Source organism: Xiphophorus maculatus, chromosome 1 (genome assembly GCF_002775205.1).
Source record: "Xiphophorus maculatus strain JP 163 A chromosome 1, X_maculatus-5.0-male, whole genome shotgun sequence".
NCBI lineage: Eukaryota > Metazoa > Chordata > Actinopteri > Cyprinodontiformes > Poeciliidae > Xiphophorus > Xiphophorus maculatus.
In genome coordinates, this window is record NC_036443.1 from 9,687,468 (window position 1) to 9,708,095 (window position 20,628).

Genomic DNA, 20,628 nt, shown 5'->3' on the forward strand with positions numbered 1-20,628 from the left:
TCATTTAAAAAAGAAAAACATCTTGGAAACCTTATTTGCTCATCCCATTCGCAGTATAAAATTAATTAATTTGGTTTGGTTTAAAGATAATGACCTGCCCCATCTCTTAGTTTGTGCTCACTGATTTTATGTGTAAGAAGATGAGATCATTTGAGGATTTAAAAGAGTTAATATGATTAGCAAACTTTAGAGATAAGTGAGTAACAGATGGGCTACTGTATGTGTTTGTAAAAAAAATTAACTTTGCAATCAGTAGGAACAATATGTGGGTTTAGAATAAGAATAATCAGAGAAGCTACTTCAGGTCAATACTATATCTAACCTTGTTTTGAGTGACTGCTACACTAATGGTGTTCTTGTCATGTTTACAAATGGCTGCCTTTTTTCAATAAATCGATAGCAAAACAGCCAGGGTTCATGTTAGTGTTTAGGGATTGGATTATCAATTTCATTTTGGATGTTATATGTTCATGACATGACCAATATAGTTTTCACTTCAGAAGATTTTTCAAGCCATTGAATTTATGGTAGGATAATCTAGTCAGATGAGCCAAAGGTGAACTATTGGGAGGTCATTACAAGAACCATGTTTGGAGGAAGAATGATTCTCCATTTCAGATAAAGGAAGTTAAACAGTAAATCAATTGTCTTGTGGCCATTTAAACATCTATGGAAATAACTGAAGGTCAGAGTGTGTAGGCAGGAAACTAAAACCTCTAAGATTTGAAGGCAGTTTGAGTGGAAGAATGGATCAAAATCACATCTTAATGATGCATGTGACAAAGAAAATGTCTTTTTATTGCCAGAAATGCTTCTCCACAAGGGATTTACCACTTTTCCTGAAGTATAAATACTTCTAATGGTTCCAATGTTTTACCCATAACTTAATTTGTGGACTAATTAGCTTTGATTTATTTGTATGTTTGGATTATTTCATGTTCATGTCAATAAAAATATTAGAAATGTATTTACATTTTTAACCTCAGTATTTCCTTACCTACTGTATTTTCACCTATCTATCTATCTATCTATCTATCTATCTATACAAACATTGAAGTGCTCATTCCCTACATCTTGTTTGAAACATTAGCAAGATATTGCTAGGCATTGAGTTATTATCTTTTCTTGAACAATTTTGGCTTTAACTCAGACACACAGACTCTTGGCTGTTAAAGGTTTTTGTTGTGTGTTTAATCTTGTCATTCCACAATATAACATTGTCACTAAACATTAGAAACCACACTTAGGCACATTCATATGCAAACAAACGCATTGTGATGTGTTCTCACACTCCTTCATTTTCAATTCAGACATTCAACCTTTCTCATCATATCAACAACCCAAACACTCTTCCGTTAAGTACATGCTATCTATAACCTGCAGCACACACTCTTTGTCCCATTTTTTTCATTTTTCTTGCCATCACAACTGAACTTGCCTTAATTTGGTGTGTCAGTGTGTTTTAACCATGCTCTCTCCTGCTGAGTGACAAATCTTTTCACTAAAGAGGCAATCAGTCAAGCGCAGAAACACACAAACACTCAGAGGTCGTGCATTCAATGAAGATTAAACGTCACAGTTGCCTAATAGGTCCAAATTCATTCTCCTCTGGGTTCCTTTTTGAACCTGAAGTCGATACTTGGATGGTAGCTGCAAAGTATGTGGGAAGTGATCTGAGCCAGACTAATGAGTTCGTGTGTGGATGCTACACACATAGCATTTCACATTTAAATGCAAACATTTGCTATAGTTAGAAGGGCAATCTGTGATTTGGTTTGATCTGCAGGGAGTCTGTTGTCACAGTGAGGTTTCCCATGGCTGGAGACTGAAGGGAAAATTCAGCATAGACCCAGTTTCAAGTCTGACATAGCAGCTGCTGAGAAACTTTAATACCTACTGACTAGATGTCATTCAGTATTTCACAATAAAATGAAATTAATATCACATTATTGTCACATCGGTGTGGGGCTATTTGTTGGCAATACAGAAAATACATAGATCAATGCACGTTGGTGCAATGATCCTCTCTTCAAGAAAAATGGATATAAAGAGAAAGAATCAATCCAAACTTTAAGAAAAGAACACAAATTTGTGTACATTTATAGTACAACTGCATATATGCTGCAGGGACTAATCAGACTACAACACCAAACACATCCATTTGTGAGCATAAAGACAATTAGATTACAAAATGTTCTCTTTTAAGATTTTAAATCTTTATGTGTTTTTGTGATACAGATTTTGTAATTGTTTTTGTTACCAACTCTAATATAAGTGACTGGTATGTTTAAAGACAACAAAAATCCTGGATCTGTTTTAACAAAATATATTTATTTTAAAAGCACAGTTCATTTTGGCAACTAAATCCAACTCGCAATGCTTTGTGTAAAGAAATTCCATTAACTATCAAATGCACAAAAAATTACACATTATTAACACATTTTTTAACAGATTATGAACATTGATGCCTGTAAAATTCTTCAGCTATGAAAGAATCGTGCAGCTTGATCCAAACTTAGGCTCTTCTTCTCTTGAATTGTGACATGGTCAATCTCAATATAGTTACCCCCTGCTGGCACAGCAGATGCATTACAGAAACTTGACTGGAATCCCAGACAGTACAAACAATATAAGAACAATGCACACAAAAAAATTTAATATCAGAATGTTCCACACAAAAAAAGACTATTTTTGTTAACGTGTACCCGTAGCTCCATAATGCAACATTAAAAAGAAAATGTATTGATTTATTACCAAATCCAAAATTTTTTAGATCAAACACATAGTAAAGGATTTATGTTGTATAAAACTAAATGTTTTCAGTGTTTTTCTGTTCCTCCTTGAACAAAGATCAGTCATATTACCAATATCTGGATCCAACTATTCAACTTTCCAGTTTTCCATGATTAGAAAATGTTTTCATTTAGACAGTTAAATATTTGAGGTATCCAGCGCCTGGAAAATGTTATTGTTCCAAAATACACAAACACAAACACACATACACAGTGCCTTGTAGAAAATTGCTATTTACTAACTACACATAGCACATGCTTGTATTTTCAAATATTTTAAACACAAAAAGATAGTAAAAATATTGTTTTGATCTCTGAACAAGTTAAATAAAATATATTAAACGTCTTAAAATTTTTTTAAATACATGTTTTCTTAAGGAAAGGAAAAAAGTTAAATGTCAGTTTTATCAATCAGCAAATTTGTTTTCAATACAGAATACAAAATATAATAAAAATATTCTGGATTTCATCAAATAGTTTAAATAACAGGCTTGTATATGAAATATAAAATACATAGGCGGATAAAACATAAAATTTCTTAAAATGCGTAAAAGAATTAAATTAAAAATTTGAATTGCATGATATCAATAACATGTATTTTGAGGAATACCTGGAATATGAAGTGATGAAAACTTTTCATTACAAATATATTGCAAAAAGATGACCTCACTGGGTCCAAATAATAAACATGCATTTTAAAACTCCATTTTGCGTTTAACTGTGTTGTCTTTGACTGATATGTATTTTTTTAATGTTCTGAAACCCTGAAGTGTAACAAATATGCAAAAAATTTAAACCAGGAAGGGGCCACACAGCTTTTCATATCGCTCTAAGTGCTTACAGTCTTTCTAACTTGTGCACTCATAAATCTACAGGTCACACAAAGTCACAGAACCTTTCTCAAACCAGAAGGCTGGAAATAGCTCTGCTGTGAATTTTGTTTTGAAAGTATGAATTAAGCTCCGCTTCTCTGATGATATACTGTAATAACTTAGAGTTCCTCCTTCCCAGTCAAGAAACACACCTATTTTTTTGCATGTAGGGACTTTGATTTCTTCTTTTTTGTTTTTATGCATGGCTTTGTATCCAGTCTTGGAGCAGAGCAGACTCCAGGACTTCTCATTGCATCCCAGACCACCATCACGGTTCCAGCTTCTACCCACATCTTTATATGCCACAGCAATTCCCACCACACCTTTCCATTCCACTTCCCAGTAACAAAGTTGGTTCAGGCCTTTATCACAAAATACCTGGGTCCTCTTGAACCTTTCATCACTTGTATTTCGCTGCTTCTTGACATCATCATCAGTTTTCACTTTTTTGTTGTTTTCAGCCAGAACAAGTCGTCTGCTTGCTGAGTTCTTATCAAACATAAGATCTGCACCATCTGAAAGTGTTCAAGAAGAAAATAAAGTAAGCCTTGTGAAAATTTAAACAATGACAGTTTCAGAATGTGTACTGTTTTTACCATAATGAATCCATAAATTTAAACATTAAATCTGGTAAATTTAGAGAATTATGAATCATTAAGTATTTTCCATCCATCCATCCATCTTCTTCCGCTTATCCGAGGTCGGGTCGCGGGGGTAGAAGCTTCAGAAGGGAGGCCCAGACTTCCCTCTCCCCAGCCACTTCTTCTAGCTCTTCCGGGGGAATCCCGAGGCGTTCCCAGGCCAGCTGAGAGACATAGTCCCTCCAGCGTGTCCTGGGTCTTCCCCAGGGCCTCCTCCCGGTGGGACATGCCCAGAACACCTCACCAGGGAGGCGTCCAGGAGGCATCCTGACCAGATGTCCGAGCCACCTCAACTGGCTCCTCTCGATGTGAAGGAGCAGCGGCTCTAGTCCTCCCGGGTGACTGAGCTTCTCACCCTATCTCTAAGGGAGAGCCCAGACACCCTACGGAGAAAACCCATTTCGGCCGCTTGTATCCGCGATCTCGTTCTTTCGGTCATGACCCAAAGCTCATGACCGTAGATGAAGGTGGGAACGTAGATCGATCAGTAAATCAAGAGCTTTGCTTTTTGGCTCAGCTCTCTCTTCACCACGACGGACCGGTACATCGCCCGCTTGATGGCAGACGCTGTGCCAATCCGCCTGTCGATCTCCCGCTCCCTTCTTCCCCCATTCGTGAACAAGATCCCGAGATACTTGAACTCCTCCACTCCAAGTATTTTGTGATTTCCTTATATATGAAGTCATATGCTATTTTTAGTATGCCCATTATTGCCTGTTAAATACCCTTCAGATGAAGAAGTTCTAACTTTCACTTTCAGATAAACTTGATTCATCTTGTAATACAAAAATGTAAAAGTGTTGAGGGGGAAAAAAACAGCTTACATTTACTCCAACCAGGTTTTAGTCGATGTTTTCCTTCATAGTCAAAGCTGTTGTAAGACAAGAAAGATTCATTTTATTTTCGAAAAAAAATCAGAAAGTCATTAGATAATATTTCATTTCTATTTTTTCCCAGTTATGAAAGCTTATTATTACGTTATTACACAATGTGTGTATTAAGTTTAATTCACCAGCTCTTGGACTATAACATTTATTTGCATATTTAGCCAAGCCTAGCAAGACAAGTTTCAGTGAGATCCCTCATAAATACCTGATTGCTGTTAAAAGGCTCTACTCAGACATGGTGCATCATTAGATTAAGTTATTTTTCTACAAGTTGCAGTACTAAGTAATGTCTGATTTATTTACTCACTTCACTGTCTCAAGTTTCTTGTTTGGATCCTCAACTATTGCATTGAGAGCCCTCATCCCATTGTCTCCAGGATGATTGTAACTCAGGTCCAAGTGTTTAAGAGATGAGAGTCTATTGGACTCAATAGCTTCAGCCAGAGAAATGCAGCCTTTCTCTGTCACCTGACATCCTGCCAGCCTGCACAAAGACACAATTTTGGATTAGAAATAGAGCTCAGCAAACATTTACAGTGATACAACAAAGAATAACAATTATTTATCTTAACCACAACACAATGGTGTTCAAACTGGAACCCTACTGGTTCCAGAATAGGAACCGGTAGGTTGAGCCACCGTCACCCTTAAGGAAAGACTTTCAAATTATTTAATTTATCCATGGGCTGCTAATCTCTCAACTTTAGTTTTATCCTTCTCAGTACTATTTTCATAGGACCGTTGTATTATATTGACACTTTACACAAACAAGAATTGTGAACAAATAGAATAACTTAAATCTTGGGACAAGCCAGTTTATAAACTCAAAATAGTAGCTAACTATAACACTGGTTGATATATTAAAAAACCTACTTGAGAGTCTCTAGTTTACAGTTCACATGTTTCAACCCATCAGCAAGTCGCTTCACTCCAGCATCCAGCAAATCATTATGACTCAGGTCCAACAATGTGAGATTTGAGGATGGTTTGGTTAGCACTGATGATGTCAGACCTTTGCAAGATTCTTCAGAGAGCTCACACCAACTCAGTCTGTAAAAAGATAAAGCTGTATTTAGGTTAATTACATTTGTCGAATGAGCAGGGAATGTTTGTGGTCTCTGCGATAACTTGAGTTTTTTAAAGACCTATACAAATGTTAGCTTTCTGGCCAGCTGCGTCCTGTGCTACATTTCTTATTACTGAGTGGCTATAACCACAATGTTTGTGTACAATGTTCAGCACTCAGTATGTGACAATGTAATGTTTAAAACTGCTCTTGAAATAACATAATAACACTGGAAGCGAAAGGAGTAACGTCGTGTCCGTGTCGTGTCTGCTTTCGTTCTTCCCCTTTACAAGGTTATCAGTAGCGAGCTACTAGATTGTAGCCACAGCCTCCCTGAAACAGACTGACAGAGGAAAAGCTGCCATGCACCAGGGCCACCAGGTCCTCTGACCACCACCAGTAGACAAGTCAGGTGATGTGTCTTAACCACAACCACAACACAATGGTGTTCAAACTGGAAACCTACTGGTTCCAGAAAAGGAAATGTCATCCTTAAGGAAAGACTTTCAAATTATTTAATTTATCCATTGGGCTGCTCATCTCTCAACTTTAGTTTTATCCTTCTCAGTACTATTTTCATAAGACTGTTGTATTATATTGACACTTAACACTAATAAGAATTGTGAACAAATAGAATAACTTAAATCTTGGGACAAGCCAGTTTATAAACTCAAAATAGTGGCTAACTATAACACTGGTTGATATATTAAAAAACCTACTTGAGAGTCTCTAGTTTACAGTTCACATGTTTCAATCCATCAGCAAGTCGCTTCACTCCAGCATCCAGCAAATCATTATGACTCAGGTCCAACACTGTGAGATTTGAGGATGGTTTGGTTAGCACTGATGATGTCAGACCTTTGCAAGATTCTTCAGAGAGCTCACACCAACTCAGTCTGTAAAAAGATCCATGAAAACAGTCAAGTTATTTTGACAAACCATGTGTGATTTTCTTCTAAAATAACAAAGGATCACAGTAAAGGAACAAAGTGTGAGTCTTGTTTTTTAAAACAGTAAAAGACAAGTTATCATGTTTGTGTTGTCAAACTAGACAAAGGCAAAAGCCCAAACTCTAATGTATAACATTAATAGTTTGTTCACAATGAAGAAAGTAACATGAAGTAATATTCTGAAGTAGTGAGGTATAGTAGACACTACTTGGAAGCAACTTAAATAGTATTTTTACAATAATATTTTACAGCTTTCTTTTATTGAAGAGGTGAAGATTATGATTGAGTGAGTTTGTTTCATCAAGGTTCAAACTGATGGAAGTATGGAAATTGTGTCATAAAGTGCGGGGTGTGGTGGTGAGGCAGACGCTGTAGACCCAGGTTGAAGTGAAAGATGGTATTTTAATAATAAATCATGCTCCAAACAGTCCACAAGGTTCTGGCGGCACGGCTGAGCAGAAGCCAGGGCTCACACAGGTAGCAACAGAAAATATCCGTGGCAAACAAACAGGCAGACAGAAATGACACGACGAGGACCCGACAAAACATAGAGACACAGGTGAGACTAAATACACAGGAGGTAATTAGGGAATGAGAAACACCTGGGAGTAATCAAAGGGAGACAGGACAACATAGAGACTCGGAGACACAGGAAACTCAAAATAAACACACAGAAAAGCACGGAACATGACAATTTGTATGAAGGTAAAAGTAAAAAGTTAATAACACTTTTTATATGAAACAAACCAAATGGATTATTGTGATTATTATTTCATTGTGAAATTTTTTTCCAACTAAATGACACAACTTGTCAAAGACCAATTTGACTGAATACCAGGTAGCTTTCAATTCTTTACCAAAGTCAGGATGAGTATCTGTTGTTGTGGCTTCAAATAGTCATTCTATTGAACATCATCTCATGCTTACATTTTGCTTTGGTCGCTATTTGACCGTAACTTTAATAATGTTGCTGCCCCTAATGAAAAAGTGCCTGCTAGTTTAGAGCTCTAGTTGTGATGCATTACTGTTACCACAAGAGAACAGAACTATAAAAAGCAAAAGGGACCTGCTAAAACAGTGTATGGCCTTGAACTTTTGTATATTTGTGAATTAGTTTTCAAATAAGCAGTGCAACATTTGCATGTTTTGTTTCCTGATGGGAGATTTTTAAAGCAGCTTCTGGAATAGTTATGAACTGTTTTTTGCATCAAAATCCTTAAACACTGAATAAATATGACAAGTGATAACTCACCAAAGGGGCATTTAACAGTTTTTATAAAAATACTTACAAAGTAGTGTTTGAGACTTTGACCACTGGCATCATTCCCAGAAGAACTTTCTCTGATTTCAGGTATTTCTTAAGATCAAACACTTCAAGGTTTTCATCTGATGTCAGCAGCACAAAGGTTAAAGCTGACCACTGAGAAGCAGTGAAAGTTTCAAAATGTTTTTCTTCTGATTTAAGATATTTTTTGATTTCTTTAACAAGGCTGTCGTCATTCAGCTCATTAAGACAGTAGAAAAGATTAAGGTTTTTCTCTGTGTCACTGTTCTCTCTGATCTTCTTTTTGATGTACTCTGCTGCTTCCTTACTAGTGACTTTGTGTTTTTCAGTCTTATCCATCAGATCTTGAAGTAGATCCTGATTAGATTCCAGAGAGAGACCCACTAGGAACCGAAGGAACATGTCCCAGTCCCCATGTTCACTCTCAAAAGCCTTGTCCACTGCTTTCTTATAAAACTCTGAGGCTGCTGAGCTGGGTTCTACAAACACATTTTCTCCTTTGTTATTAAATGAGTAGAAGACATGGAGAGCTGCCATGTACTCTTGAATGCTTTGATGGACAAAGCAAAACAATTTCTGAGGGTACAGCTCGAGATTTTCTCGTTTGATCTGAGTGAACAACCCAGAGAAAACAGCAGCTTTGGTTACATCAGTCCCACAATTGGTCAAGTCTTCTTCAGTAAAGAGAAGGTTTTTCTCCTCTAGGCCTTTGAAAGCAAGTTTTCCCAAAGATAGGATTGTTTCATCAATAGTTTTATCACAGAATGTCTCCGTTCCAGAGGTTTCAGAGGTTGATTGATCTGTATTATATTTTACTTTTGTCTGTCTGCGCTGGAGCAAAAGGAAATGTGTGTACATGTCAGTCAGAGTTTTTGGCAGTTCATCATCTTGATTTCTTTCAACAAAGTCCTCCAAAACCTTTGATGTGATGAAACAGAAAATAGGGATGTGACACATTATGTTTAGAGTTCTTGATTTCTTCACATATGACAAGACCTTTTTAGCCACATTCTCATCACTGAATCGCTTCATGAAATACTTTTCCTTTTGCTCATCATTAAATCCTCTCACTTCTGTCATTCGATCAACGTTTTCTGGAGGAATGTTGTTGGATGCTGCAGGTCGGGAGGTGATCCAGATTTGAGCATTAGGGAGCAAATTTCCCAGGATGAGATTTGACAACAGACCATTTATTGAGGTTGGTGTTGTGACATCACTCAATTTATTTGTTTCACTGAACTTAAGATCAAAACGACATTCATCAAAACCATCCAGAACAATCAGAATCTTGTACTTGTCATAGTCAGTTATTTCAGATGTCCTCATTGCTGGGAAGAACTGATGAATCAGATCTTGTAAACTGTGATCTTCATCTGCTCTCAGATTTAGCTCTCGGAATGGAAGTGGAAAAATGAAATAAAAGTTTTCTGTTGCTTTGCCCTCTGCCCAGTCAAGTACGTTTTCTGTTGCTTTGCTCTCTGCCCAGTCAAGCATGTATTTCATTGAGGCAAATGTTTTTCCTATGCCTGCCACTCCAACGGTAAGGACAGTCTTAATGTTTTGATTATTATCTGCAGATTTAAAGATGTCGCAGTATTTAATAGATGTTTCTTCATCTGTGGTTTTAAACTTTGCATCCTGAACCTGCATGGCTTCATTCTGAGCACGCTCTCCTTCTGTGATGTAGAGGTCAGTGAAGACCTCGTTGAGAAGAGCTGAGGTCTTCTCTGCATCAATCCCTTCAGACACACTGGTAAATTGATCTTTTAGTTCACTTTTGAGTTTTCTGTGACTTGTGATATCAGGCTTCTCTGAAAAAATAAAATGTAGGTAAACAAAAAAATATAGATTAGATACTTTTGAAACAATTTCATATATTCTTTTGACAAAGAATAAAACACACACAATAAAAGACTACTAATCGCAAACATTGGCCTGTTTCTGTGTGACAAACGAATATGTTGCAAAAACTAAACATGTGCAGTTTTCTGTTTATAGGGTTTTTATGTTGTGTTAATGCTAAAAATCCAACCACACTGCAGATGTAAACTTAAAACTACAGATGTTGCTACAGATCACTCAAAATCTATTTGGGATCATAGATTTTTGTCAAAGTTCTTGCTGTCATGGGTTGAATTAAAAATATGAGTTGCATAAAGCACTGCTTGCACATTTTATGGTGCAGATTGTCAGTGAATGCACCAAGAATGACTGAGTACCTGATATGCAAAATGTGCATGCATGATGTATGGACCAATAAACATCTGGAGATGGATTGTAACTCAATATAAATGTATGAGAAGTGTGTCATGAGATTCGACTAGTAAAGCAACGTCGATTGCTGAATGAAGTAACAGCGCTGCCTTTCAGCTTCCAACCTTGAAGAAACATCGATCTAAAGTTGTTGGTCCAACTCAATCAGCCTAGCTTAGAGATAGGCGTTGAAAATTACTTATTTACCTTTGTGATACAAAATTATTCATGAGTATTTGTGAATGAATATGTTGTGGTCTTTCAATTTGTAGTTGTTTAGTGATTTCTTGAATGATTTGTTGAAGTGGTTTGCACTTCAGGGCCACCATATTAAAGCAAAAAATAAAAAATGAAAAAAAGAAATACGCAGATATCGCCCAGCAATGCAATGTTTACTAATTAATGAATCGATCTTTGAATGGACTTGATGAGCAGTGGAAAACAATAGTATTGTCACAAGATCATAAGATAAATGAAGCTGAGAAAAAAAACAATTGATAGCCATGGCTTCAATTATATTCTTTCACAATTATATTTTTTTTATCTGATTTTCCTATTTTGTGGACATAGTTTTAATTATTGTTTCATTAATCTGTCATACGTAGAGTGAAATTTGTACTTTTTTAACATGTTTTTTGTGTCTGTTGGTTTTTATCAACTTGCTTTATTTTTAATAAATGAAACTTAACTAGCAGTGTCTTTTACATCCTAAAACCTAATCAATACACAGTAATTTCATTGAGATTTATTTTACATTCATAGCTCTCTGGAATGGAAAAGATTCAACCTTGAAACTCAGTTTGAAAAGTAACATGGCTAATTAGTTTATAAATGTTAATATAATTTGATATAGTTTTTACAAAAAGTCAAAAGTTTGTAATTTTACTGCTGAAAAACAAAACAGTTTAAATGTCAGAAAATACATGTAAGTTCAATCTAATTGTAAGAAATTTGCATCTGTTTTAATATATTTTAGATTTTTATATATGTGCAATTTCATACATGTTTTGATTGCTTTGTCACTTTGTTGCTGTTACACTGAAATTTCCCCACTGTGGGTCAATGAAAGATATTTATATTGTATTTTATCAAGTTACACTCACAGATACAGAATCAAGGACAAGCCAGAACAAAATGGAGAAAACATGTATTAGATGTAAAAGCACATGCTGCATATTCAGGAAATACGATCTTACCTCGTATTTCTGTCAGTCTGTCAATAAAGCCATCAGGGATTTTCTCAGCAGCTGGAGGCTGAGAGGTTATCCAGATCTGGGCCTCTGGCAGCAGGTTTCCTCTGATAAGGTTTGTTAGTAACATGTTGACTGAGGTTGGTTCTCTGACATCAGTCAAAGTTTTACTGTTTTCAAAGTCTAAACAATGTTGGTATGCATTGAGTCCATCCAAAATAAATACAGTATTTAACTGGGAATAGTCAGAGATGATGATATTTTTGGTTTCCTCAAAGAAGCGATTAAGAAGCTCAAACAAACTGATATTTTTATTTTTTATCAAGTTGAGTTTTGAGAAGTCAATAAGAAACAAAAGTTCTGCAGGTTTTGACTGGCTAGAAAATGGTCTTCTGATCCAGGTGAAAAATGACCAGGTATCATCCTTTTTAGCCCATTCTTTTATAAACTTTTTCATGTGAAAAGATTTTCCTATATCAGCTTCTCCAATGGTCAGCACTGTTCTAGTTTTCTCTTCTTTCACATCTTTGAAGATCTCAGAAGGTTGATTCACTTTTCTAAAGTTGTCCTGTTTACTTTTCTCTTCTTCAGAGCCATTTTCTCTTCTGATGACATGTTCTGTTGTTTTCTGGTTTGGATGACTGGTTTCATCTTTTTCGTCAGTGATTTCTTTCAGAAATCTATTTTTCAGACATGATTCTAACTTCTTTTGTTGCTCAGAGGTTTCTAATCAGACAAAGCAAAGTTATACAATGATGTAAAATCATATAAGTCTTGAATAAAGTCAACAAAAATGCATAGAAGCTAAATTAAGAGTAATTGATTTAGACGGATATTCTTACCTTGACAGACAACAGTTTTGTTGATATATTCAGAAGGAATCTTATCAAGTCCTTTTGGTTGAGAAATTATCCAAATACGAGCATCAGGAAGCAGATTTTCTTTCATCAGATTCGTTAGCAGCACATCCATTGATGCTGCTTCCTTCAAGTCTTTAACTTCGTTGTTCTTTATAAAGTCAAGGGGAAGTTCACATTTTTCCAGTCCATCAAGAATGAAACATATCTTTTTCTTGTCATCTTTGTAAACAAAATTCTTTTTGTTGAAGAAATCATTCAGCAGAGATTCCATGCTTTTTACTTCATCCTTCTTTTTATTCAACTCAGTGAAATCAAGGGTCACTAAAGCCTTTATGTCTTTGTTGGAGTTTCCTTTTGCCCAGTCGATCATGAACATTTTTGTTTGGAATGTTTTACCAATTCCAGGGACTCCTTTCATCAGTACAGTTCGCACATTTTTGGACATACCAGGAACATATGAAAACAGGGATTTGAGCGAGACTGGTTTCTTTTCCCCACTTTCAAACGTCACTATCTCAGAGAGTTTTGGGTCACTTTCATGTCGACCCACCTCCTCAAGAATTACTTTCTTCAGGTATTTTTCTTCTGTGGCATCTCCTATCATTGAAAAAATGTGATATGTGAATAAGAGAAATAACAATAACTTCATTTCTTCCTGACAAGTTAAACTCAGCTAAATAACAATAAGTTGCACTGAACTCACCCAGTAAATTAATATGTTTGTTGTGCACCTCCAAATTTATGTAACTCGCTGTGGATTGTGCACACTACCTTTCACTCAAAATGGTGTATTTGGAAGGTGCTCTTGGAAAGCTGGTTTACCAGTACCAGCATGTTTGTGATCTTTATAGGAAGGCTATCTTTTTGGAGACTATTGGAGCAACGTATGCATCAGGTATTAAAACTCCACTGCTTGCTCAGCCCAAATACACTCAACTCAAATCTCTAAGAGCGACTGCATTCAGGGTGAGTTATAGTCAATATTATAGAGATTCACATTGAGCACAGTGACGCTCATGTGAGTGCAAATATCTTTGTGAACAAAGAATATGCAGCATGTGATTTTACATCTAATACATGATTATCTCAGGATTATTTCCATTACTTTGAATTTGTTCTTCTGGTACTTTAGTTTTAAATTAAACAGAGTAAATCAAATCAATCAATCCTATTTATTCAGACACAAATATGGTCCATAAAAATAAAAAATAGAACAACCACAAAAAAAGTGAAAATAAAAAAATCATACCCTGCCATATAAAACTAAGGCGCCAGTGATTCAACAAACCAAAGAACCTCACTGAGCTTTGAACAAGATTGGTCAAAAATGATGTAAAGTTATAAAATGAAGTAAAATCATACAACTCTTGAATAAAGTCAACAAAATTATTATTTTGTATACAAGCTAAGTGTTATTGATTTAGACAAATATTCTTACCTTGACAGAGAACAGTTTTGTTGATATATTTAGAAGGAATCTTATCAAGTCCTTTTGGTTGAGAAATTATCCAAATATGAGCTTCAGGAAGCAGATTTCCTTTGATCAGATTCGTTAGCAGCACATCCATTGATGCTGCTTCCTTCAAGTCTTTCACTTCTTTGTTCTTTACAAAGTCAAGAGGAAGTTTGCATTTTTCCAGACAATCAAGAATGAAACATATCTTTTTCTTGTCATCTTTGTAAACAAAATTTTTTTTGTTGAAGAAATCATCAAGCAGAGATTCCATGCTTTTTACTTCATCCTTCTTTCTTTTCAGCTCAGTGAAATCAAGGTCCACTAAAGCCTTTATGTCTTTGTTGGAGTTTCCTTTTGCCCAGTCGATCTTGAACATTTTTGTTTGGAAAGTTTTACCAACACCAGGGACTCCTTTCATCAGTACAGTTCGCACATTTTTGGACAGACCAGGAAGATTGGAAATCAGAGATTTATTGTCTGTAAATAAATCTTTGGGCGAGACTGGTTTCTTTTCCCCAGTTTCAAACGTCACTATCTCAGAGAGTTTTGGGTCACTTTCATGTCGACCCACCTCCTCAAGAATAACTTTCTTCAGGTATTTTTCTTCTGTGGCATCTCCTATCATTGAAAAAATGTGATATGTGAGTAACAGGAATAACAATAACTTGATATTTGAAACACTGTTAAAAACACAATCATAAGAATTATTGTCAGAATTATTATAGTTATAGTCAATATTATAGAGATTCACACTGAGCACAGTGAGGCTTATGTGAGTGCAAATATCTTTGTGAACGAAGAATATGCAGCTTGTGATTTTACATCTAATACATGTTGGCTCCATTTTGTTCTGGCTTGTCCTTGATTCTGTATCTGTTAGTGTAACTTGATAAAATAGAATAGAAAAATCTTTCATTGTCCCACAGTGGGAAAATTTCAGTGTAACAGCAACAAAGTGACAAAGCAATCAAAACATGTATAGAGTTGAACATATATAAAAATCTAAAATATATTAAAACCGAATTAAGAATAAGATACAGAATGGGCAAAAATACAACATAAAATACTATGAATTATAAAGACCACCTAATCACAACCAGCAAAATGCAGCAAGCTGCAGAAATTATTAAACCAAATGGTAGAAGTAAAGAAAATACAAAAACACAATAAAATTGACAGTAAATTGATGAATTTTGTAACCTAAGAATATTTAGTTAAAAATACAAATTCGATTTTATCATTGTCAATTTTACAAACTATTTCTTTTCCCTTTCCTTACTTTTAAATGGATCAGCATTATATATCGTGTTTTAAGATACAATGACGGATTACTTAATTATTATTTAACTGCAAAGAACATATTTACCGTATTTTCCACATTATAAGGCGCAACTTCAATGAATGGCCTAGTTTAAAACCTTTTGATATATAAGGCGCACCTCATTATAAGGCACATAGAATAGACGCTACAGTAGAGGCTGGGTTTATGTTATGCATCCATTAGATGGAATTGCGCTAAAGGGAATGTCGACAAAAAGGTCAGTCAAACTTTATTAATAGATTACAAACCAGCGTTCTGAAAACTCCGTTCATTCCCAAAATGATTAACAGCTGTTTTATTATTTTCCCAGAGGTAAAGTCAGTGACGTGGTATTTTTGTGACAGTTTATCTTTTAACAACAGCAAGGTATAACATATAGTGTAGGGGAACTTTTCCTCGATTCAATAAACACGTAAAAAACAGTCTGATACTGTTACGGTAAATCAATCGTTAGTGCAATCACAATATATATCCACTTCCGCACCATTGATTCGTTCATGTTAAATTCTCTCGCTGCTGCTCTATTCCCGTGTTCTACTGCGTGACTGATCGCCTTGAGTTTAAACTCTGCGTCGTAAGCGTGTCTCTTAATAGGAGACATTTTGGGGTCTTTACACAAAGCCCAGCGAGCACCGCACACTTCTTCTTCTACGGGGGAAAATGAAGTCGGTGGCTGCTTACCGTAGTTGCAAGACCTGTTGTGGCTCAATATTGGTCCATATATAAGGCGCACCAGATTATAAGGCGCACTGTTGGCTTTTGAGAAAATTGAAGGTTTTTAGGTGCGCCTTATAGTGCAGAAAATACGGTAATTGCATTTTTTGTTAACCTTTCTTAGCTGGTGCTTAAGTATTAGCAATAATGTCTTCAAAATTTTCTGTCAACTTTTTTAGCATTTTTTAATACAAAAGCAGAGTGGGTCAATGATGAGCTGCTCAAGCACCCCATGTATAAAAATATTTATGAGGCTTTACCAGTTTAATTTAAGGGAGAAAATAACCTGGTCTACTTAGAAGATGTTTGCTTTACCATGATAATTCTTTCCTTATTTTACATCAAAAGGATTATTTCTATTACTTTTAATTTGTTTATTTCTAACATCTTCTGGTACTTAGGTTTCTAATTAAACAGAGTAAACCAAGTCAATCCTATTTATTCAGACACAAATATGGCCCATAAAAAACAAAAACAGAACATCCACAAAAACAGTGAAAATAAAATAATCATCCTGTGTTGTTGGGGATTTTTGTGGGTGTGTCTGTGTGGGGGCTTTCCCTTTAAGAGGTCCAGCCCAGCTGCATGTCATGTGGCTTTGGCCAGAAAGGCAGGCTAAGAATTAGATTTCACGTCACCCATGTGTTCAGGCAATCCAGTTTCATCTGCCTACATCTTTGCCCTGACCAAGCATTATGGGTAGGTTATGTTTAATATATTATTGTACATCATAATTTCTTACATAATCTCTGGTTTGTTGAGGTTGATAAATATTTTTGAATGTTTATTGTAAGTTTACGCTACTTTGCTAATTCATTTGGAACAGTATTTAATTTATTTACACTAAACTTACGTACATGTTTATAAAAAAGAATGTAAATGTGATGTATCCTCTTTTGTGTGTTTTAGTTTCACACTTCCTTGGATTCAATAAACCTGTGGACAAAAGGTCAACTTTCCTCAGAGTCTTTGTATCAGGGAAGAGTTTAGCTGTACGGTCTAGTTGCATTTCATGTGTTGAAGGCAGTGTATATACACTGCCATATAAAACTAAGGCGCCAGTGATTCAACAAACCAAAGAACCTCACTGAGCTTTGAACAGGATTGGTCAAAAATGATGTAAAGTTACAAAATGATGTAAAATCATATAACTCTTGTTTAAAGTCAACAAAAATTATTATTTTGTGTACAAGCTAAGTGTAACTGATTTAGACGGATATTCTTACCTTGACAGAGAACAGTTTTGTTGATATATTTAGAAGGAATCTTATAAACTCCTTTTGGTTGAGAAATTATCCAAATATGAGCTTCAGGAAGCAGATTTCCTTTGATCAGATTCGTTAGCAGCACATCCATTGATGCTTTTCCCTTCAAGTCTTTAACTTTTTTGTTGTTTACAAAGTCGAGAGGAAGTTCACATTTTTCCAGTCCATCAATAATGAAACATATCTTTTTCTTGTCATCTTTGTAAATAAGATTTTTTTTGTTGAAGAAATCATCCAGCAGAGATTCCATGCTTTTTACTTCATCCTTCTTTGTTTTCAACTCAGTGAAATCAAGGGTCACTAAAGCCTTTATGTCTTTGTTGGAGTTTCCTTTTGCCCAGTCGATCATGAACATTGTTGTTTGGAATGTTTTTCCAACACCAGGGACTCCTTTCATCAGTACAGTTCGCACATTTTTGGACTTATCAGAAAGTCCAGAATTCAGAGATTTATTGTTGGTAAATAAATCTTTGAGCGAGACTGGTTTCTTTTCCCCACTTTCAAACGTCACTATCTCAGAGAGTTTTGGGTCACTTTCATGTTGACCCACCTCCTCAAGAATTACTTTCTTCAGGTATTCTTCTTCCTCGGCATCTCCTATCATTGAAAATAATGTGATATGTGAATAACAAGAATAACAATAACTTCCATTTCTTCCTGACAACAAGTTAAACTCAGCTAAATAACAATAAGTTGCACTGAACTCACCCAGTAAATTAATATGTTTGTTGTGCACCTCCAAATGTTTGTAACTCGTTGTGCATTGTGCACACACCCTTTCACTCAAAATGGTGTATTTGGAAGGTGCTCTTGCAAAGGGTGAGTTATAGTCTAACTTTTAGAGGTTCACACTGAGCACAGTGAGGCTTATGTGAGTGCAAATATCTTTGTGAACGATGAATATGCAGCATATGATTTTACATTGAATACATGTTGGCTCCATTTTGTTCTGGCTTGTCCTTGATTCTGTATCTGTGAGTGTAACTTGATAAAATACAATAGAAATATCTTTCATTGTCCCACAGTGGGGAAATTTCAGTGTAATATTTATTTTCCTTTCCATTACTTTTAAATGGATCAGCATTGTATACCTTGTTTTAAGATACAATAGCAGATTACTTAATCAGGATTTAACTGCAAAGAACATATTTAATTGCATTTTTTGTTAGCCTTTTTTAGCTGTTGTTTAAGTTATAGCAATAATGTCTTAAAGGTTTACATGTTTTAAAATTTTCACACACTTTTGGACGTACCAGAAAGTTCGGAAATCAGGGATTTATTGTAATACAAAAGCAGAGTGGGTCAATGATGAGCTGCCCAAGCACCCCATGTATAAAAAATATTATGAGGATTTACTAGCTTAATTAAAGGGAGAAAATGATCTGGTCTACTTAGAAGCTCTTTGCTTTACTGTGATAATTATTTCCTTATTTTACAAATTGCGTCAGCTGTATTATTTTTATTACTTTTAATTTGTTTAATTCTAACATCTTCTGATACTTAGGTTTCTAATTAAACAGAGCAAATGAAATCAATCAATCCTATTTATTCAGAAACAAATATGGCCCATAAAAAACAAAAACAGAAAGACCACAAAAAGAGTGAAAATAAAATAATCATCCACTGCCATATAAAACTAAGGCGCCAGTGATTCCACCAACCAAAGAACCTCACTGAGCTTTGAACAGGATTGGTCAAAAATGATGTAAAGTTACAAAATGATGTAAAATCATACAACTCTTGAATAAAGTCAACAAAAATTATTATTTTGTATACAAGCTAAGTGTAATTGACTTAGACGGATATTCTTACCTTGACAGAGAACAGTTTTGTTGATACATTCAGAAGGAATCTTATCAACTCCTTTTGGTTGAGAAATTATCCAAATATGAGCTTCAGGAAGCAGCTTTCCTTTGATCAGATTCGTTAGCAGCACATCCATTGATGCTGCTTCCTTCAAGTCTTTCACTTCTTTGTTCTTTCCAAAGTCAAGAGGAAGTTTGCATTTTTCCAGACCATCGAGAATGAAACATATCTTTTTCTTGTCATCTTCGGAAACGATAACATTTTTTTTGTTGAAGAAATCATCCAGCAGAGATTCCATGCTTTTTACTTCATCCTTCTTTGTTTTCAACTCAGTGAAATCAAGGGTCACTAAAGCCTTTATGTCTTTGTTGGAGTTTCCTTTTGCCCAGTCGATCATGAACATTTTTGTTTGGAATGTTTTTCCAACACCAGGGACTCCTTTCATCAGTACAGTTCGCACATTTTTGGACTTATCAGAAAGTCCAGAATTCAGAGATTTATTGTTGGTAAATAAATCTTTGGGCGAGACTGGTTTCTTTCCCCCACTTTCAAACATCACTATCTCAGAGAGTTGTGGGTCACTTTCATGTTGACCCACCTCCTCAAGAATTACTTTCTTCAGGTATTCTTCTTCTTTGGCATCTCCTATCATTGAAAATAATGTGATATGTGAATAACAAGAATAACAATAACTTCATTTCTTCCTGACAACAAGTTAAACTCGGCTAAATAACAATAAGTTGCACTGAACTCACCCAGTAAATTAATATGTTTGTTGTGCACCTCCAAATGTTTGTAACTCGTTGTGCATTGTGCACACACCCTTTCACTCAAAATGGTGTATTTGGAAGGTGCTCTTGCAAAGGGTGAGTTATAGTCTAACTTTTAGAGGTTCACACTGAGCACAGTGAGGCTTATGTGAGTGCAAATATCTTTGTGAATGAAGAATATATGTGCGTTTTCATCTAATACATGTTAATATTTATTTTCCTTTCCATTACTTTTAAATGGATCAGCATTGTATACCTTGTTTTAGGATACAATAGCAGATTACTTAATTAGGATTTAACTGCAAAGAACATATTTAATTGCATTTTTTGTTAACCCTTTTTAGCTGTTGTTTAAGTTATAGCAATAATGTCTTAAAGGTTTACATGTTTTAAAATTTTCGCACATTTTGTGGACATACCAGAAAGTTTGGAATTCAGGGATTTATTGTAATACAAAAGCAGAGTGGGTCAATGATGAGCTGCCCAAGCACCCCATGTAT

The 20,628-nt window shown here is 35.4% G+C and overlaps 1 protein-coding gene across 3 annotated transcripts in view; it reads right to left on the reverse strand.

Annotated features, from left to right (window-relative positions):
- Nucleotides 1-2,310: 2,310 nt before the first annotated feature.
- Nucleotides 2,311-20,628, reverse strand: part of LOC111609863 — a 31,349-nt gene continuing 13,031 nt past the window's right edge. The window contains exons 10-20 of one of the 3 annotated variants that reach the window (XM_023340693.1): nt 19,365-20,003; nt 17,514-18,149; nt 14,235-14,870; nt 12,779-13,393; nt 11,943-12,662; nt 8,498-10,304; nt 6,978-7,154; nt 6,066-6,242; nt 5,500-5,676; nt 5,130-5,176; nt 2,311-4,179 (exon numbers count right to left, since the gene is read on the reverse strand). In XM_023340693.1, coding sequence (XP_023196461.1) covers nt 3,662-4,179; nt 5,130-5,176; nt 5,500-5,676; nt 6,066-6,242; nt 6,978-7,154; nt 8,498-10,304; nt 11,943-12,662; nt 12,779-13,393; nt 14,235-14,870; nt 17,514-18,149; nt 19,365-20,003 — 6,149 coding nt within the window. In that variant the 3' untranslated portion in view covers nt 2,311-3,661. Of the gene's footprint in view, nt 4,180-5,129; nt 5,177-5,499; nt 5,677-6,065; nt 6,259-6,977; nt 7,155-8,497; nt 10,305-11,942; nt 12,663-12,778; nt 13,394-14,234; nt 14,871-17,513; nt 18,150-19,364; nt 20,004-20,628 lie in introns of those variants that run through there. The other 2 variants (XM_023340699.1, XM_023340707.1) reach the window with 2 other exon arrangements.